Genomic DNA, 19098 nt, shown 5'->3' on the forward strand with positions numbered 1-19098 from the left:
TCAGCAATCCAAGTATGGCATATAAATTATACCTTTTTTTCCTGATTCTTCCAGCAGTGTTCAAAATTAATTCAATTGCACTTCAGCCTCTCTTCAACAGAAAACTTTATTATAATGAATATCAGTGTGAAGGAAGAGATAGAGATGGATATTTTATTTATCCACCAGGGCAAATCCAAGTGTCCAGTAGCTCATTAATGGTAATAATAGTAGTTAATAAAAATAGTTCAATAGTCCAGGTCATAAGCCACTGCCTCTGAGGTGTTACAGCCTAATGGCAGTGGGGATCTCCTGAACCGCCCTGTTCTGCTGTAGTTATCCCTACAGAGGACGATACAGCTCCTCTCACCCGTTTAATGAGGAAATGAAAATGGCTTGAAAGAGAATGTCTTACCTTGTAAGGACTTTGGTCTCCTGGCTATAGACTCCCTCCAGCTCTGGGAGCTGAGTTGGCTGGCTGCGGGCTGGGCGATAGGAGTCACTATACATGACAAGCTGAACAATGCTCCAACCTGGACACAGGGACACAGTCAATACACCGGACTACACAGTCCCTCAGCCCCATGAATCACAAACAAGATTAATCTTGTATCCATCTCCTATGTCTGATATATGTTTGACATTGGATCAAAGAAAACAGATTTCCTTCTCAGGGAGAAACCTTTAGAAAACTAACTCGACTAGGAATTACAGCCTTTCACAGTTGTGTGTATAAGAGCACGACTCAGGGGTATATACCTCTCCACGCAGTGACCTCAGCTGATCCAACAGAAGTTTAGCCTTCGCTGACTTCCCACAAAGCCCTCTGTTTGTTCGATGTTAAGAATAATCAAATATTATGGAGCAGTAGAGAAAGGAAAGATGCATCTAAAAAGATCAAACGAATAATAGATATTAACAATCAACTATCAAACAGTTTACATGTGACATGTAATACGTTGTAGTGTAGCTGCTTAACATGAGATGGTTCATTTAAATGCGGTTTGAAGTAAAAAATTATGTTGCTTTAGTTTCCTTTGTTAAGTGTCCACACAGACATACACACATACACAATTTCTCCACTTTAAAAGAGGATACAGTTCAAAGCAGGTGCTGGACATCAGAAAGTTGGGCAGGCCGGAAAGATTAACCAGCTGAACCAAGTCCAAAACTGGTGCGTAGTAATGACAGACCTGCAAACGCACGACAGAGAGAAGATGGGTGAGAATTTAAAAAAGGAAGAAGAATGAAATCAGGATAGAAAGACGCACAGAGAAGACAAAGACAAAACAACAATGGTGATTTCAAAGAACAGTATTTTAAATTAAAGCTGTTTGAAGGATGGAGGGGGGGGGGTTGACAAAAATGAAAACAAGATAGCAACTTAAATCGACAGGTACTGGCATCAATAAATACAGCATTTATGTTTTTGACTAATTGCTTTCTTGATAAAATGTCAGAAAGACTTCCAGCAGCCTAAGGTTAAGTGTTCAAATGTTGTGTTTTTTGTGTGAAATTTTGTCACTACTATATGAGCCCCAGAGTAATGGCTAAAAAGTGTTTTCTGGACCCGTAAATGCAGGAAATCTTGTTTTCTGACAGTAGCCAGTCATGATAAGGTCCTTAACACACTCTAGCTCACATTAAAAACAACAGACCTACATTTCACCGGTCTGCCCTACTTATCTAATGAGCTTGCCATAAGGAAATCAATAATATATAAATCATTTGTTACATGGAAAAACAGGTCATTTGCATATACAGAAATTTACAGGAATACATGGCAAAGCCTGAAATTTCAATCTCATAATTTATTGAACTGGAACAAGAATGAATTTGTGACCTATTTCCGAGAGAGTCCTATAGATTAAGAGCAGATGAAGATTTTAATGAATACTGGTCGAAATTCTGCTTTTACTGGCAAGACGGGGAAGTTTATTACCCCCCTTGTCCAACCCTAGTGAAAAGTTTGACTAATGCAGTGGCCTGCAGAGATGAGCCAACAGATCATTAGAAACTCTAATATTTAATTGTCCTCATTACTTCTAACCACACGAAATGATCCTTTGTAATAGTTGAAAATTGCATGTGCCTGTGGTTTCAATGTTTTTGTTTAAACACAAATCAGTATGCAATTACTGTAAAAGTGGCTTCCTACAGATTACTGTGGTGTTTTCTTTCCTTGGCAGGAGCATTACCTATTATCCTCACTCGTTTGCTTTACATAGATTGTTGTAATCTAGTCTTTGGCACTTGCAGACTAACACTGACTTTATTTCACAACAGATATCTTATAGTCTGTACGACTTCCATGTCCATTGAACATCAGTAAAATACTGTAAAATTGTTGAGCATCAAATGATTAAAATCACATGGGTAAAACACATTAAGCCCTTCATGTAATTGCAATTGCTGCCAACCAAAAAGAAAAATATAGAATATAGAATATTTAAATCCCCAAAGAAAGAGTAACATGACGCTCTTTCCCTCCTTATCAAACAGAGTTAAGGCGCTATTATAAAGGACACTCCAAGGGAATACATGTCACCATTTGAAGAAGCTGTAGAGCCCTTTAATCTGTGGGAGAACATTCATTAGAGGATAACCTTAGAAGAATAATAAGGGCGACAGTGACAAGATTCAGAAGAATTTCCATCATATAAGGCTTGAAAATGTCTAGAATAGATGTACATTTTATCGCCTTTTAAGCAACATTTCCATCACTATCCATTTTCACCACTTCTTTTGTACTCTTAGAGAAATGAAATCGTTGGCCTTTTAATTGATCCCTCTCATTGTGGGCAGTGCTGAGGCTCAACGAACAGAACTGTACTATGCCAACATTAACTAATAGGCTCAATATAAAGACGTACTTTGATTTAAGTATTTAATTAACTACCGTACATTAGGTACAACACAATAATATATATATATATATATATATATATATATATATATATTTTTTTTTTAAACGGATAAACCACTTTCACACTGTCAGACAGGTTTGCCAATTGCCTCTCTGTGAGGACACAGACACAAAACTTCTGAGAGCAATGTCAGCACTTGCACTTACAGAGGGCAACAAAGAGGTGTAACCAAAACGTTTTTTGGGGTCAACAAGAGCTTGCAGGGCAGCTGACAGGTCTGTCCTACAGCGTTTATGTGCCCTGAAAGGCTTCATAGTGCGGCGGAGATAGGGCATAAATTACTGTACCATGTTCAACCCCAATGTCATGTTTGCATCAAAGCCTATAAGAGCTGGAGGAGCCATTATACAGTATACACCTGCTGTGACTCTTTTCAGTGTGGTTTCAATGTTTATTGAACCTTTTCACACCAAAGACAAAAGCCAGATGTTAGCAGGTGTCCAATGAAATCACAACATCATATTTCATTACAACTACTACTAAAACTAACATTTAATATCATTACTGAATATCTTTTATCATTAGTAGACATATAAGAAGTACTGTAGTAGTGGTAGTAGGAGCAGCAGCAGCAGTAGCAGTAGATGTGGTAGTAGTAGTAGTAGTAGTAGTAGGAATAATAATGATAATACAAAACAACCAAATTAGAAGTATGTGACTAAAGCATGGTTTGCAGGTTTCCTCTAACGTGCAGCAGATTTCATTAATCTTACTAAACAACTCTCGTTTGGTGGCCACAGTGTGTCTGCCCAATGTGGTGTGTGTGTGTAATAATCACTATGGTCCCTCCTGACAGTGAAGAGTCTGTGTATAGTTTAGGTTGTTTATGTGTGTAAATGTGTGTGCATGTTGAGTGCGAGTCATTATGGAGCCAGTTATCCCAGCAGTGCGGAGTTGTGATAGTTTTGTTGTCCTCAGAGTTTTTTTTTTTTTTTTAATGTGTGCCAAGACAATCATCGCCATCTGCTTCTCTGTACAGGGATCTGATTAGATCACACAACACACACATACACTGTCTCTCCATGGACACATTAATGAGTAGCACACAAACCTACACACACCTTAACTAAGGAAAGCTGCTGTGTTAACTGAATAATGAGCACACACGGCAACAACACATACTATCTGTTGGCAGAGACACACAAAGCAGACAATGGTTAACATAAACACAACACACAGGTAACACGGCTGTTGCCTGAGGAGGAAATTATTCTTTTCAGTGTTTTCCTAATGTGAACAACCGCATGCTTTCAACCAAGTATCTTTAATGCTAATCTAATTAATGCTAATAAAGCCTGGTGTTATGTGTGGTGTGTTTGTGTGTGTGTGTGTACTGTGTGTATCTTGCCATAATTTCTTGGGTACGGCTCTGAAGTGGTTTTATCGTTATTTATATTAATCTCTATAAGAAAACTCATTACAGAAACATAATAACTGTCAAAAAGACCCGCTCTGCACACAAATACACAGCTCTGACAAAGTGCACACCTACCGCCATACACACACATACACACATCTTCTCCACATGCACGCAGATTTTAATTGTTACATGTCAATAGAGTAAGCCGTGGGTTTCATTACTTTTGCTGTACAGATGTCATTTATTTCTCGAAAAATAAAATTGCCTTGTCTAATGTTTAGCAGGGGTTTTTTTTTTTGGTTTTTTTACCATTAATAAGCACTACAACTGAGGTGGATGGGGATGCAAATAGGCTTGCTAAATATTTGGCAAAAATCTAAATACAAGAAATGTTGAGATATGTCAGTCTGGACCAAAGTGGTGTACTGACAGAGTCATGCCACTAGCTTTTCCGGGTTTCAGGTCCTCCACTGTGAGGATTTGCAGATTTTCTAAGTTTCTTTTTATTGTAAACTAAATATCAATATAGACTGAGTCTATTCTCTGACATTTTAGGGAGAAAATATTAACTTATTCATTTTGGAAAACTAATATTAAGTTAAAGTAGAGTTTAGTTAAAGAGGAACTAAGAAAGTCTGGTCTCTTTTCCGCTGTTTTGCTAACCCTCCTCTCGGCCATGTGCATTTGTTTACAACGAAGCCGGTGAGAAATCAATCAATAGAGCGGTACATAATGTTATATATCATATACGATGTATGTATTTGTGTAGTTAAATCTGTCATAAACAAGAGATTACGTTTTTTTTTTAATGGGGCGCGTTTGTGTCACGGTGCGGCGCGCAGAGGCGAGAGCTACAAGGTTGTTTTCAGCCCAGAGACGCAACAAGTGACACACATGGAAGGCAGAGACTAGAGCCTTCATTCTCCCTCGTAACAAGTTAAGCCATTTATAAACCATCACAATTACTCCAAAGCTGTTTAATTAAGGTAAAATTGTAGCATAGATAAGCTATAAATCCTACATAGTTCCTCTTTAAGGTTGGGTTTAACATAACATTGAAGTGTTAAAACATGGATTGCAAGCTAAATATCTGACAGTGTCATTCTGTCTTGAAGAGTGATAACTTAAAGGAGTAGTTCTGACATAAGGTCACCTGAGTCGCTTACTGTCAATAATAGTGTTGATATATGGACATTGATTGAAGTTAGACAATGCTCAGGAAGATGATCAGAGCGAGCTGTCGGCTCACTCTAGTTTCTCAGCACCACTGAGTGACCCGTGTTACCTTAGCACTAACAGCTCTGAACCACTATCAAAAATGAGGTATAAAAAATTTGACGGAAGGAAAAGCTGATGATTCAATAAAACGGATCTTGGCTTAAAACTTTCTGCCAAATGGAAGGTGAGGATTGTCCTATTAAGTCAATGTCAACGGTGAAACATGATGAGTGCAAATCCCATGTAAGTAAAGTATGACTACAGGCTCCAGATCTCCTTCCTTTGAAACCCTGGGCAGTGGCCTTGGTTGATGATCTGTTAAATCTATATCCTTATTCCGTTTTCTGGCTATGAGGGCCAACAGAGTTACCAGGGGTCGACTCTCATTTGGCAGATGAAATAGATTTGATTTATCCAGCTGATGGTCCTTCTGTCACGGGTTCCTCAACGCGATTAAAGGGCAACAAGGAAGTGACCCTTTTGAACTCATCTCCGTCTAGCCAGCAGAAATCATTAGAGGATGAAGTGTCTGCAGCTCATTCAGCTCTTTAGCTAGGAGGTAAGATGTGGGTTGGACTAAGGGTTAAAAGGTACACTTCTACCCTAAATGAAAATTCAGTCATTATCTACTTGTCCTGTCAATCAAACGTCCCCTATAGTTTGTAGGAATATGAGTAGGGCTGGGCAATTAACTGACAGACTGTCGAAAACATTATTTAGGAGTCAGACCTCTCACAGATTTATATCAGTTAATGCTTTCTTCAAAGTGTGTGTTCATAAACAGTAACTTAAAAAAAAAAATACTATCACGTGTTCATTCACATACCTCCACACTGTCCACATAGCGTAGTCGACTCTACTTTATAGTCACTATAAGCGAAACTGGTGATATGAATTTAACAAAGACTGAGCCTCAGGCTACGGCCACACTAATACATTTTCATTTTAACATGCAGCCTCACTGTTGCTGTTTTTTCATGCTGTCCACATTGGTCACTGGTGCTGGGCCTGTTTTGAAAATCAAAGCTCAGGGGTTATATTGTAGCCTGGATGAGTAGAGCAGAGATTTTTTTTGTAAAGGATGACACCAACTCCCGCCTAACCTCCCGATCGTGTCTTATCCATCACAACCACAGGGCAGTTAGTGAACGCAACCAAAAGTAACATCACTACTTTCTTTAATCTCTTGGAACAGTCATGTTGCAGCGTATGAAGAGGGCATGACTAAAAAAAAAGGGGGAGAGACAGTTAAAGGTCTGAGATCTGATTCATTGATTTGAGGTCAAATTGCCAAGACTAAATACACGTTTTCAGCATAGTTTTCTCTCAAGCTGCAGGAATTAACTTATCCAAACACATTACATTTCTTCTGAACAAGATTTCTTCCCTGACAATGTTTGGATCATGTGCAGGCCCCGCAGCACTCTGGCAGCAGACTGTGCTTGCTACTGTCCTTGTCAGAGAGGAAGAAACAAGAAATAATGAGGCAAACAATTGGACCTTTGAAACAACCATGCAATTGTGTGGCAATAAAAAATGACATGAAATGTGCTGCCTGAGGCGTTTGGAGAAGTTAAATGAGATGCAGCTATGACAAAGCCTGGTTCCAGACCTCTAAATCGCTGCTCACATCAATGATTAGCTCAGTGATTCATATAAGTCTGTTGTTGTTCCCGCTGACAGCTTTTATCCCCAGCTGGAGAAAACATTGGACCAATCAAGGCGTTGTAGGCGGGACAGAGAATGGGAACATCGTCTTCCTACATACTTTTCACACCGGCTACGCAAAGAAACTCTATGGATCTTTCAGAACCTGTGAAACCAATGATTCAAAGGCTGACAACAGCACCACTGCAAAATAACATAATTTAAACATCTTGGCATTCACATCAGCTGCTACCCAATTCACAGTCATAATTAGTTGCCCTGTTGAGGCTGCCGATCTACGTTACTGTTGTGCTGGTGATGTGTGGTGTATTGGATGGTTGTGTTATTGTGATTCTGCTTTGCAGTTATGTTGTGCTACTTGCCCAAGATGAATTTCCCTCTCAGGACAATTAAAGTTTATATCTTATCTCACCTTAATTCATGAGTACCAGTATCAGAGTTAAAAGTCCTACCAGTGCTTCCCTATTACCTAAAAAACATGAAAATGACTAAATTTAGCAACAGCAACAACATGCGATGAGTGGTCTTATAATTAAGCAATACATAAAAAAAAAACACACACACACACACACACCCACACGTGTCTGCATGAGCGTGTGGGTGTGTGTGTGTGTTTGTACGCACACACACACCCAGTACTGAACAAATCCATATCCTCTATGTAAAATCACATTGAAAAAGCATAGAAATATATGCTCTGTTTCCATAGGCCTGGTTACTAGGTAAATGGCGCCATTTGGTGATGGACAGTAAAATCTTCAAATCTGACCTCTTCTGAAGAGGAGAAGCCACTGAGATTGCAAATTTTTTTTTTTTTTTTTTACTTTTACAGCCCTGCAACGCCCTGCGATGAAAAATGTGGTTTCAATGGAAGTCAATGGCCTCTAGGGGGTGCAATTTTGGAAAAACTGAACCTACAAAAAAACTAATAATGCATCAAAATCAGTTTTGTTACTAATCTTTGACATATCCAAGGGTCTGATACCACGTAAAAAATCGTTCACCTCCGATCATTTTTTATATTGAAAATCAGCAATTTTCGGTCAGTTTTTTTCAAAAATCCAGCGCACGCTTCATTCAATAGCTAATAAAAATGTTAAAAACCAAAAAGAACATACAATATTTAGTATTTTTGGAAAGAACAGAAGTTGACTGAAAAATATGTAAAAAAAAATTTGAAAAAAATATTTATCTGACACATTTTTAGAGCAGTTGTTTATAGTGGACGTTTTTGTCCTCGAGTGTCATAAGTGTGATTATTTTTGCAACTTTTGAATTATTGACCTTAGAAAAAAATTTCAAAAAAAATTTGGAACGTTACAAAAAAAAAAAGCTTATTAGGAACGAATCATGCCATTTCAAGTCATACAGTGAAAGTTATGGCCAAGAAACTAGTAAAAAATGCCCCTAGTGGACGTTTTTGTCCTGAATGTGACAAGAAAGACGACTGTAAGATGCCATTTGGTACATTGTATCTATTCAAACAACAGCTACTGTATCTTGGAAACAGGAGGTTTCACATTTAAAGATGTGAGAAGCCGTGCCCGTGAGGAGCTCAGGACTCACCTCGGACTGTAGTTTGTGGTCTGTAGTGACGTAGGGATGCTGTAGGAGACTGGATCCTGATGTGTGATGCACTGGAGAGCGCAGAGAGAAGCCGTCGAATCGGAGCTCCGACACATACTACAACACATACACACACACAGGACAAGAGACGGTCACACAACAGTAAAGTGACCTTGCTATCAGAAAATCTCCTCTAGTCATTATTAGTACAGTGTCTGTGCTACATATCACAGACTTACACAGTTTGGCCCCATAAGAACACAATAATATACAGTATCATGCAGCTTGAGTGTTTTTTCTCACATAGACTCAAAAAAGGTTGTGGTTTGCTTCTATACATGGCTTTGCAATTAGTGCCAAGTGTGCAGTTGTGCACATACACACGCACTCACACATTAGAAGTTATGCTGTGAATTACAGGGCTGGTGGTTGCTCTCAGACAGGCTTTTATACCTGTGGGAATGCTCCTTTGTTCCACTGCTCTCCAACTGTGAAGGCTTTATTGACTGACTGACTGACTGACTGACTGACTGACTGACTGACTGCTGGCGCCCCACACTTCTGACGGCAGCAACTTAACAAAGGTCACTACAGTGAAGGAGAGGCTGTATGCTTGCATCAGCATAGTTAAGCAGACAGGGGAGACTTGATTGTAAAAAACTTTCCCCAAAAGAATAAGAGTTCATATCACTGTTTTACCAGTACTAAACATTGAAGGATGATACCAATATCTAATAAATATATATTTGCTTTTATTGATTCCATTAAAGACGTGTACTGATCAGGAACCTTGTCAATGTGCTGCATCCTATACTGTGGTTTGGTATATATGTATAATGGCTGATAAAGGATAAGGAAATGAATGGGGTGGCAACAACATCACTGTAGGTTCAGCTAAATGTAGATCAAAGTGAAAACCGTGGCCATATGTGGCCTTTGTTACAGAAGTGCATGTTTTATTAGCTTCTGCTCTTCACTTGCACAAGAAATATCAAAAGGTCTCCATCAACGAAACAACCCTCCACATATATTAGCTTGAACGGAAATATATCAATGCGGAGAGGTGACGTTCATGTTTTCAGTTTCAGCGACTCTAGTGTTTTGATCTCAGTGGAGAGACAGAAACAGAATACTGTTGCTCAAGGTCATGACCATGACCAAAACCCACAATTTTCCGAAAGTAATGGGGACCAACCAACCAACCTGACAGCAACAGAATGCACTCATTTGCCATTTTTTGCAAAAATAAATACTTAATATCAAGTGTGTAACTGTATATTTTTAGATAAAGGCTGCCGCTGATACATTTTTGAAATGATCTTTAAGTGCCAACTAAAAGTCTCCAGATTAAAGAACACCAACAGCACAAGACATAAAAGGAAACGCGACAGCGAAACAGATTGCTGATTCTCTCTAGAGGACCTTGGAAGAATAGTACAAATTTGGCCAATTCTGTCCAGAGACAGAAAACTGCTGCACCTGCCAGAGCTTTCCTGTAATGAGAAAGAAGTACAAGTGGGTGTGAAGTAATCTCCAGAGTGGCAACAAAAAAAAAAGAAGAAAAAAATGCTGTCAACGCAGTTCAGCCTGTTCACTTTGACACCCAAATGCAGCTACTAGTACGAAAGCGGTAAAGAAAAGGACAAAACATGGCCAAAAATATGTGGACCAGCATTCAGCCACCACACCTAAATAATTTCTTCATGGATCTTACTTTGTGCACAGGAAAGAGCCTCCCCTTGCTTTTACCAGCCACAGCATTAGCATTTCTCTTGACTGAAGGTAAAGGCCTGAGAGACAAGTGCCCAAGACAGAATACGAGGACAGCAGGTGTCTCCTTCCTATAGTTTTTATCATCTATATGGCCTTTTACACTTTAAACTTATACTGTGAAGAACAGCACTGTACCTGCATGTCAATAAGACCAGCACTGTCCTTTAAACGCGGACAGAAAGTGCCCAGAGGCGTTCTCTAACATTTGTCCTTTGCCCAAGCCTGGACCAATCATTAATTGCAGCTGACTCCTTGGGGAGCGAGGTCGAGTGAGAGCGGAGCCAGGCAGGGCCGGGTTGCCTCTGCCAGGGCAATACCAGCAAGTCGGAGCAATTTCCCATGACCCCTCAGTGACATCCAGTGATTCCTCTAGATTCAGTCGGCGGTGGGGAGAGACTTATCCCCCACTGACTCAAAAAGTCACTCAATTCAAAAAGGAAATACATGAAAATTTACCCCATGGCATTGTGCACTGTGCAGTGCATGAGCAATTTCACATGAAAAAGATAGAGGAACATACACAGTAGCGTGAATCAGGTCTCTGAATTACAATTAACCCCGGTGTAACTGTTTTCTCACTCAGCCCCAGCTAGCTGAGTACCCCCATCCACAGAGCAACACTGTTCAAAATAAAAAAAGCCCCTCGGCAAACAAGCTGCTGGGTTTAAAAGGACACCGCTTTTTCTCATGCAATCTACAGTTCTTGTCCAGAGCACAAAAACTCACAGAGACAGATGATGAGACAAAAGAAGTCTTTTCTCTCAACAGCCAGGACCTTACTGACTCACGTCTTAGCTGCTCTTAATGATCAGTCACTCCTTCAGTTCTTCCAAACCTTTGTTTTTTATGTATATACATTCATACAAATGAATTACTCTTAACAGCTGTCAGTGTACTCATTTCCTTAACATCTTCTTGTTACTGACAGTTTAGAGCACTGCGTCATGATCACATTGTAAATATACAGACATGCAATTGTCATGAAAATTGGCTTCCAATAGTCCTGGATAACCAAAAACAACCTTACTGCGTTTTGTAACAATTTCATTAGAAAAACTAACACAGCTGGGCTTTTTTCATTGTTTACTGTAGAGGTTCAAGTGAGATCCGTGTTTTCTCCACCTCCTTCTCAAGTTTCTACACCAACAAGAAAAATGTGAAATAAATTATGCAAAAAGAACTCCATCCCCAATGATTCATAGGCAAGGCAAATTTATTAGTATAGCACATTATCATACCCAGAGGTCATTCAATGTGCCTAACGGAAATAATGGAAGCATAAAAACAGAAGTAAAAAAGCATAATAAGAAAACAATATAACAGACTATTATAAAATAGATAATATCTCATTAAAGTGTAAGATTAAAAGATTAGATGCGGGCAGGAGAATAAATCAGTGTTTAACTTCTTTTTAATGCCAGTTTGTGGTTCAGGAATATAACGATCCGCATTGGGAGCTGGTTCCAGCAGGTGGCAGCACAATGGCAAAACAAAACACAACTCCGCCCACGAACGAGAGGTCAGGGCTCCATGAAGCTGCCTAACTAACAAGCGAGCGCATCCTCCCTTTACATGTTGTTTACAGTCCAGAGTGTGTGTCCCGGCCGGTCAGTCGGCACCTTCAGATGCTGCTGTACTGTGTCACCTTCTGCGCCCGATGTTACGTCTCACTCATAGACTGTATGGATCTCACTCTGAAGTGAGAGTGAGACGATGTCGGCAGCAGACGGTGACAGTATGTAGACATGACGTGTGTCTGTGTCTGGTCAGTCAGCACCTCAGGCTGTCTACTGTCGCCGTCTCTCTCTGGATCGGATCGAGGTCGGGCTGCGGGGTGGTCTCAAGCTGGACCGAGACCCCGTCACCCCACGCGGCCGTTTTGGTGTTAATTACATACGTCGTGTAATTAAAATGTTCCGACCGTGATCATAACGGCCGGTAACGGCGATCTATGGCCGTTTTGGTGGCAGCACAGTTGAGCCAGGCCGACCTGCTGGACGCTGCCCGTGTGAAAACACTTGGTCTGTTCATTAAATGTTTTTAATTTGTTCCAAATTGCTGCTGAACCACCCGTGCTGTGCTTTGGTCCATGCTGGACAGACTCTTGCCCACACATCTCTGTGTATCATTGATGGCAAAAATGAATTTTTACCTATAGCCTACTTTGAAATTACATTTCAGAGCCTGTACTTTCTTACTTTTATTTGAGTAAAGGAGTTGAATCAGCAGCTACTTCTACCAGATTTATTTTTTATTTTTTGTTTTTTACACAAGTATCTGTACGCTACTGTACAGAATGACACCTCTGCACTCTGCAATGGCATTTATTTTTCGCTAGCCCTTTGTCTTCGGTAAATTTTATTTTAGGCTATTATTTATTTTTATTTTACGTTTTATTTTGAACTGAAAGCCTTGTTCACATAGCCTATTGTTTGTTTCAAATAGAAAGTGCAATAAAAACATGTTTTATCTAACATAATGAATAATCGTGATTAATAATCGTGATTTCAATATCGACAAAAATAATCGTGATTATCATTTTGGCCATAATCGTGCAGCCCTACTGTACAGTACACCATATCTATACAGCATGAAGACAGGGAGCACGGTAAGAAGGGAAATTATCTCCAGAAATAAGACGGATCTGGCTCTAGCACCCTTATCCCTCCAACACACGCGTAGCTCGACTCCTTTATTCACAGGAGCTATGTCACCATGTTCAGTTTTAACTTTGGACATCATTAACTGACCAAGTTGCAAATATTACATACCTATTACTGAGCTTATACACTGAACATGACACATTTCAGAAAAGTAATTAGGAAGGAATGAAACTTTGAATTAGGCTCTGACTGGAATAACATTCAGACTAAATTCTACCTGACTGGTGTCATTTGCTAGAGTGCTGCAATAATTGCCTCTGGAAGATATCAAGGCAAGGACGAGTTTGTCTAAACTTGATTAGAAACAAAGTGTATTGCCTTAGCTGTGTTTCTGGAATGCCAAAATGCAGATTGTGTTAAAGTTTTAATGTGGTGATTAAAACTGAGATCCCCATCTACAATTACGTCTCGATGTTTAACATGAGGCCAGGACTTCAGTGCTAGACTCCAGGTAGGAACTAGTTGCAAGTTTCTGTCCCAACAGAGAGGAGACACAATGGGACTGAAATCATTGGGTGAAAAAGCTAAATAAACCTGTGTATTGTCTGCACACAGCACAGCTATGATAAGCCACCCTGTGCTTTTGGAGGACATGTCCAATAAGGAGAATATATAGATTGAACACAAGGGGCCTGTGAATGGATCCTTTGTATGGCATAGTGGGTTTTTCACTGATTAATGAATAATGATTAGAGATGCACCGATCCGATACCCGGATTGGTGCATCTCTAATAACGATCGGGCACTTTCAGTATTGTTTATGATAACCTGGTTGGAATTTGTCATAGCAGCCATTTGTGTTCAAGTCGTTACTGACTTGGTCAGCAACCTAGGTTCTCAATTGCTTTCCTCTGAATGGGAGGTGAGGTACCGTAGGGCTGAAAGTACCACATTCAGCCGTGTGTCCAGATTTCACTTTTTCAGGAGATGTTTGATAAATGCAGCCTTAAGTGATGTGGTCAAAGTGCCTGAAAGAAGTGAACCATTCAACCATTCACAATTTGCAAAAGTCCACAAGTTCTAAACATCTAAGAAGATTTAAAAGGCAGCAGTATTTCTTCAAGAGTTTTACCATCAATGGCGTCTTTGTTGGTATAGGCTATGTTATGTTATTGCTCAACTGGGTGGAGCTAAAACTTTATCTAATGTTTTTCTTTTTTCTGATGGAAAAAAAGAAGCAAACAACTTATTGCACCTTTTAGCCAGAATAACTCTAGAGTAGGGGTCTTCCAAACTGATGGAGAGATGAAGCAGGGACCACCTACTATATATATTGTATAAAATTGTGTTTTATATTAACCATACCTTGTTATTGTGCATTCAATACTAGGCTATACAAATAATACATTTGTACAGGTACAGTGAATAGGGTGGCCACTGGCTGTGCCACTACTATTTATAAACAGACCTTGTTAACTGATACCAATGCCAATATCAACAACCCCCCTGTTGAGGACCTCTGCTCTAGAGCGAACAGGGGTGGGGGATTTGTTGTATCCACAGTGGCAAATACAGCACAAGTGTTAATATTCCCATCACTGATGTTAGGGAAGTAAGACTGTCTAAATCTGCATAACAAAGAGTTATAGATACAGAGCAAGTCATGCTCACTCCATTTGCCAGAAACCCTTACCTTTCTCTCTCTGATGACGAGGCCGCCCCTCCACAGCTCCTTGTGGTCGACACAGCTATCTAGGTGGGTAGGCTCCACCAGACCTGCACTCAGGTAAGATGCAACTTTCTGCCACCTACATATTAAAAAAAAAAAAAGACCAGTGAATGATCAGCAGCACAGAGAAACTTAAGTTGCTTATTCCTGTAAATCAGGAATAAAAATCATGAATGATGTCAATTCTGCTATTTAGGGAAATAATGTAGAAAATGTTGAGAATCTAATACAGCTACTCTGCCAGTACGTAATACCTCTGTGAAAATGTTCCTCTGTTACATCCATTACTGTAAGTCAACAAACATTGTAGTATATCTTTACTCATCTAACTCCCTCTAGTGGTGAACTGGCAGCATCTCACAAATAATCACACCTGCAAACTCATACAATATATTGCACCTTTTCATGCACTTTGAACCTCCCTTGGAAACTTCTCATCACTCATGTGTGCCATCCATGACAACAATTATCTATTGGTCCATTTAGATCCTAAATGCATTGCATGTGTATTTTCTGTCTCCTTACCCAGTCTTGTGCTCTGTGACTACATTTATCTTAGCACCATGCCAGCAGGACATGTGTTTGAGGGCTCCAAGCAGAGGCAGCAGGTCTTTAATAGGAGGGGATTGCTCAGCAGAGCCCAACATCAGCACATCCAGCAGGGCTTTACCTGAGGGGGAAAATAGGACAAGCCAAAGAGGAATTCATTAGATAATTCTTTTCCTTGTCTTATTTTTCCTACTTCTTACAGATGTGTCACTACAGGATTTCATGAGGGGACAGTGACCCAAGCAAGTCACTCTACTGACACCATCCACCTCTAAACATCAAGACTAGTGGAAGAATAAAGTTAGACGCCAGCAGTGACTCCAGCTCCTCAGGGCAACTAACAGCAGAGGGTGACTGCTCCTGAACTCCTGTGGAGGTGGTGCATGCCAAGCAGTGCTCTTCAAAAAGTGAATGATCACTTCGGGAGGCAGACCTACTTAGAAAAAGTCAGGGTAAAAGTATCCTATCATTCCCAGAGGTAAGCGCATATGTAAAAAGTACGATAAGGCACTATTTCCACACGGCTGGAGCAGATTTAAAAAATGTAATAAACTTTAAACTGGACTGTATTCTTGTCTCACAGCTTATGGGTTTGGCTCCAGTGAAGACATTTTAATTCCTAACTATTGGCATTTTTCAGCTGAGATCAAATGATGTAACTCTAAACATTGTTTTATCGAGTAAACTAACATCCCGCTCAGGAAACTATATGATTGTTGTTCTCCTTGTTTAGGCAAAATATGTGAAGAGCCCTGGCCAGCCATGCTGTAAAGATAACTACATCAAACCAAAAGCATCGGAGAAGTTATATTATGTGGAAACATTTGGATTCAAAACAATGGATGGATAAATTGTGTAAACTGGAATATATTTAATGTTATGCCTTGTTATATTTAAACCATATAAGTGACAGTCCTGCACAGCACACAGTCAATCAATACAAATAACAGACAGGAAATACATAAAATACATTAACTCCAGCCACTATGGGCTGGATCACTGTACCTGGAGGTGGTAGCTTGTCCGACAGTTGATGCAGTCCTTCTGCAGCCTCTTCTAACAACCTGTTCAACAGAGTCATTCAGACCAGATGAGAAAGACTGGGGGGTCTAGTGGTCAAAATGTAACACCAGGATTATGTTGAACAAAATTCAGATAACATCAGTTATATGACTGCTCAACGTTGTTGTATTTGGCAGAATCCTTAAACACAAAGCAATGGGCATCATCATCCATCACTCACTCTGTCAGTGTTGGCTGATCAGCCTTTTGATCCAGCGCCTCCTGGTTACTCAGAGAACTGAGACATGACTCCACAGCAGTGGGCTTCTCCTCTTCACTGTCAGGTTTCTGCTGGCCTGTGCCCAGCTCTTCCCACTCCAAGCTGCAAAACTACAAAATAACACAACATACAGGGATTATAAATATTTCAGCTCTTGTTCCATTGTCAATATTTCAGTTTCCTTTTTGGTTTGATTCATGTACACATTTTGTGTGCATATATACACAAAGATGTGATATGCACAACTGATTCATGATTCAAATGTAAAATAATTATATATTATCAGTTGATTTGTTGCTGTTCTGAGAGTTTAGAGCCAAAACCATCATCTATATTTTATATTTTTTATGACATGAGTTAAAGTATCAGAATTACTGAGGACTGAATACACTGAGGACACTATCCACCACAAAACAAGCAGTAGTATACATTGGACAGTAAACTTGATACTGTGTAGGAAAGATCATTCAGCAGCATTGCACATTGTCATTGTGTTTTGCATTTCTAAATAGCAAATTTCTTTAAATCGCTGTAAAAAAATATATATTCTTGAGTTGCAGGGGCAGATCAGACATCTTATGTCTGGGCAAAGGCTTTTTCCTGTCTCACAATCAGAAAATAAACACATATATGCACTTGTGCCCAATTCCTTAAAATATAAACAGCTGTTTCAACATATGTTTTTGGATGGATCTCTGCATATATCTTACTTGTGTTACTCCATGGCAAGCCTGAACGGCGAAGTACCACTTCTGAGCTGATGGGCTGCCATTTAGAGAACAAGCTAAAAAAAAAGAAAAAAAAGTTAAGTGAGATTTGGAGCATTCAAACCAGACAGGACAAAAGAAACACATGGTTATATTGCACCTGGAAACACGGAGATCCCTCTCCCAGACTCCTGGGTTGAAATGTCCACCAGCCTGTTGTATGTGTGTTTCACTGGCTCCAGACCTGTGAACAATGAATGACAACAGGGATTTCAGGCTTTGTGACAGTCAGACTCAGCTTTAAAAACATAAAAGCATGAAATCATCTAGATAGTGTAATCCCACAATAAAAAAAAACACTTATATGCATTCTCCAAAGTCCTCATTTGAAAAGGTTTTGACTGGCTAACTACAGTGTTTACAAGCCAAATGTACAACGCTTAACTTTCTCCCTAAAGTAAACGTAGGTTATATGAACAAAGGTTTTAGCAGTGTGGCTCAGATATTAACCACTGCACCAGTCAAACCAGCACGTTGTTTACTGGTTTGTTCAGTAGTTATTTATCCACACACAGCCTGAGCCTGCAGCTAACTTCTTCACGGAGCTAAGTTAACATGAACACTGTGTTTGACTTGTTTCACACTCACGTGTATCGTCCTCTGGCGCGTCGTCAGCAGTCTGACAGAAGGAAATGACCAACACAAAGCGGTCCATTTCGTCTAAACATGAGTAAATGTAACTGTTCCGAGTTTGTTTAGATAACTTGTTGGGTTATGAACAACACTGTTGTTTCCCGCACTGTCAAATTTCCCACCACTTCGTCTTCTTCTGCAAAATGTACCAGCGGCTGACGTCAGGACACAAAGCGCTACCGCCACCTACTGGACGGAAACTGAAACCGCAGACTAACACGCCAAAAAAAAGTTTTATATATATATATGTTTTTATTATTATTATTATACAGGGGCTAAAAATGCTAAAAAAAAAAATAAAAATTAAAATAAATAAAAAGATTTCTTTTTTTTTTTTTTTAGCATTTTTTTAGCCCCTGTATAAAAAAATTTATACTGGGGCAAAATGCTAAAAAAACAAACAAAAGATATTTACGACATATGAACGCCTGCCTGCCTACCAGAAGCTGCCTTCAGCTCTTGTTCACTGTCCAATTCCATTTCCATGTTGCAAACTATTTTTTCTACATCTATGTACTGCATCATGTCTGGGTGACGGATCCCTCCTCTGTTGTTCACCCTGAGGTTTATCTCCCTTTTTCCCCCTCCTTGTTAAGGATTTTCTTGGGAGATTTTCCTCAGTCAATGTGAGGGTATAAGGGCAGAGGATGTTGTAATAAAGCTATGTAAAGCCCTTTGCATGTGCACCTAATAAAAATACCCTAAATTATTCAAAATTGAACACATGTATTTTCAGACTTTACATGCTTCACATTTTAGATTCACATCTAAAAAGAAATGACTGAAATGGTGGAACAAATAATGTTTGACAAATATATTTCTGACTCCATGTTCCATCTCTGGTCTCCTCCACTATGATGTGAGCCTCTATGTCGTGATTTATGGTGGCATGGTATGAGTTGCATACGGGAAAAAAAAACAACACTTTTGTGTCCCCCCCAATCCTGACATCGGCTCTGCACCCTGGCCCTTTGAGACAATCTGTAAAAAAAAAAAAAAAAAAAAAAAAAATGGCACCATACAAATAAAATTGCCATGTTTTGC

The 19098-nt window shown here is 39.6% G+C and overlaps 1 protein-coding gene across 1 annotated transcript in view; it reads right to left on the reverse strand.

Moving 5' to 3' along the window:
• The window catches only part of mtbp (MDM2 binding protein), a 35582-nt gene extending 17409 nt beyond the window's left edge, over positions 1–18173 (reverse strand). The window contains exons 1-11 of the mRNA XM_083988935.1: positions 18010–18173; positions 17522–17605; positions 17365–17438; positions 16616–16764; positions 16378–16436; positions 15349–15493; positions 14788–14902; positions 8719–8835; positions 1078–1172; positions 739–805; positions 395–512 (exon numbers count right to left, since the gene is read on the reverse strand). Coding sequence (XP_083845061.1) covers positions 395–512; positions 739–805; positions 1078–1172; positions 8719–8835; positions 14788–14902; positions 15349–15493; positions 16378–16436; positions 16616–16764; positions 17365–17438; positions 17522–17605; positions 18010–18076 — 1090 coding nt within the window. The 5' untranslated portion in view covers positions 18077–18173. The remainder of the gene's footprint in view (positions 1–394; positions 513–738; positions 806–1077; positions 1173–8718; positions 8836–14787; positions 14903–15348; positions 15494–16377; positions 16437–16615; positions 16765–17364; positions 17439–17521; positions 17606–18009) is intronic.
• Positions 18174–19098: the final 925 nt, after the last annotated feature.

Source organism: Trachurus trachurus (assembly GCF_905171665.1).
Source record: "Trachurus trachurus genome assembly, chromosome: 16".
In the NCBI taxonomy this organism is placed as follows: domain Eukaryota; kingdom Metazoa; phylum Chordata; class Actinopteri; order Carangiformes; family Carangidae; genus Trachurus; species Trachurus trachurus.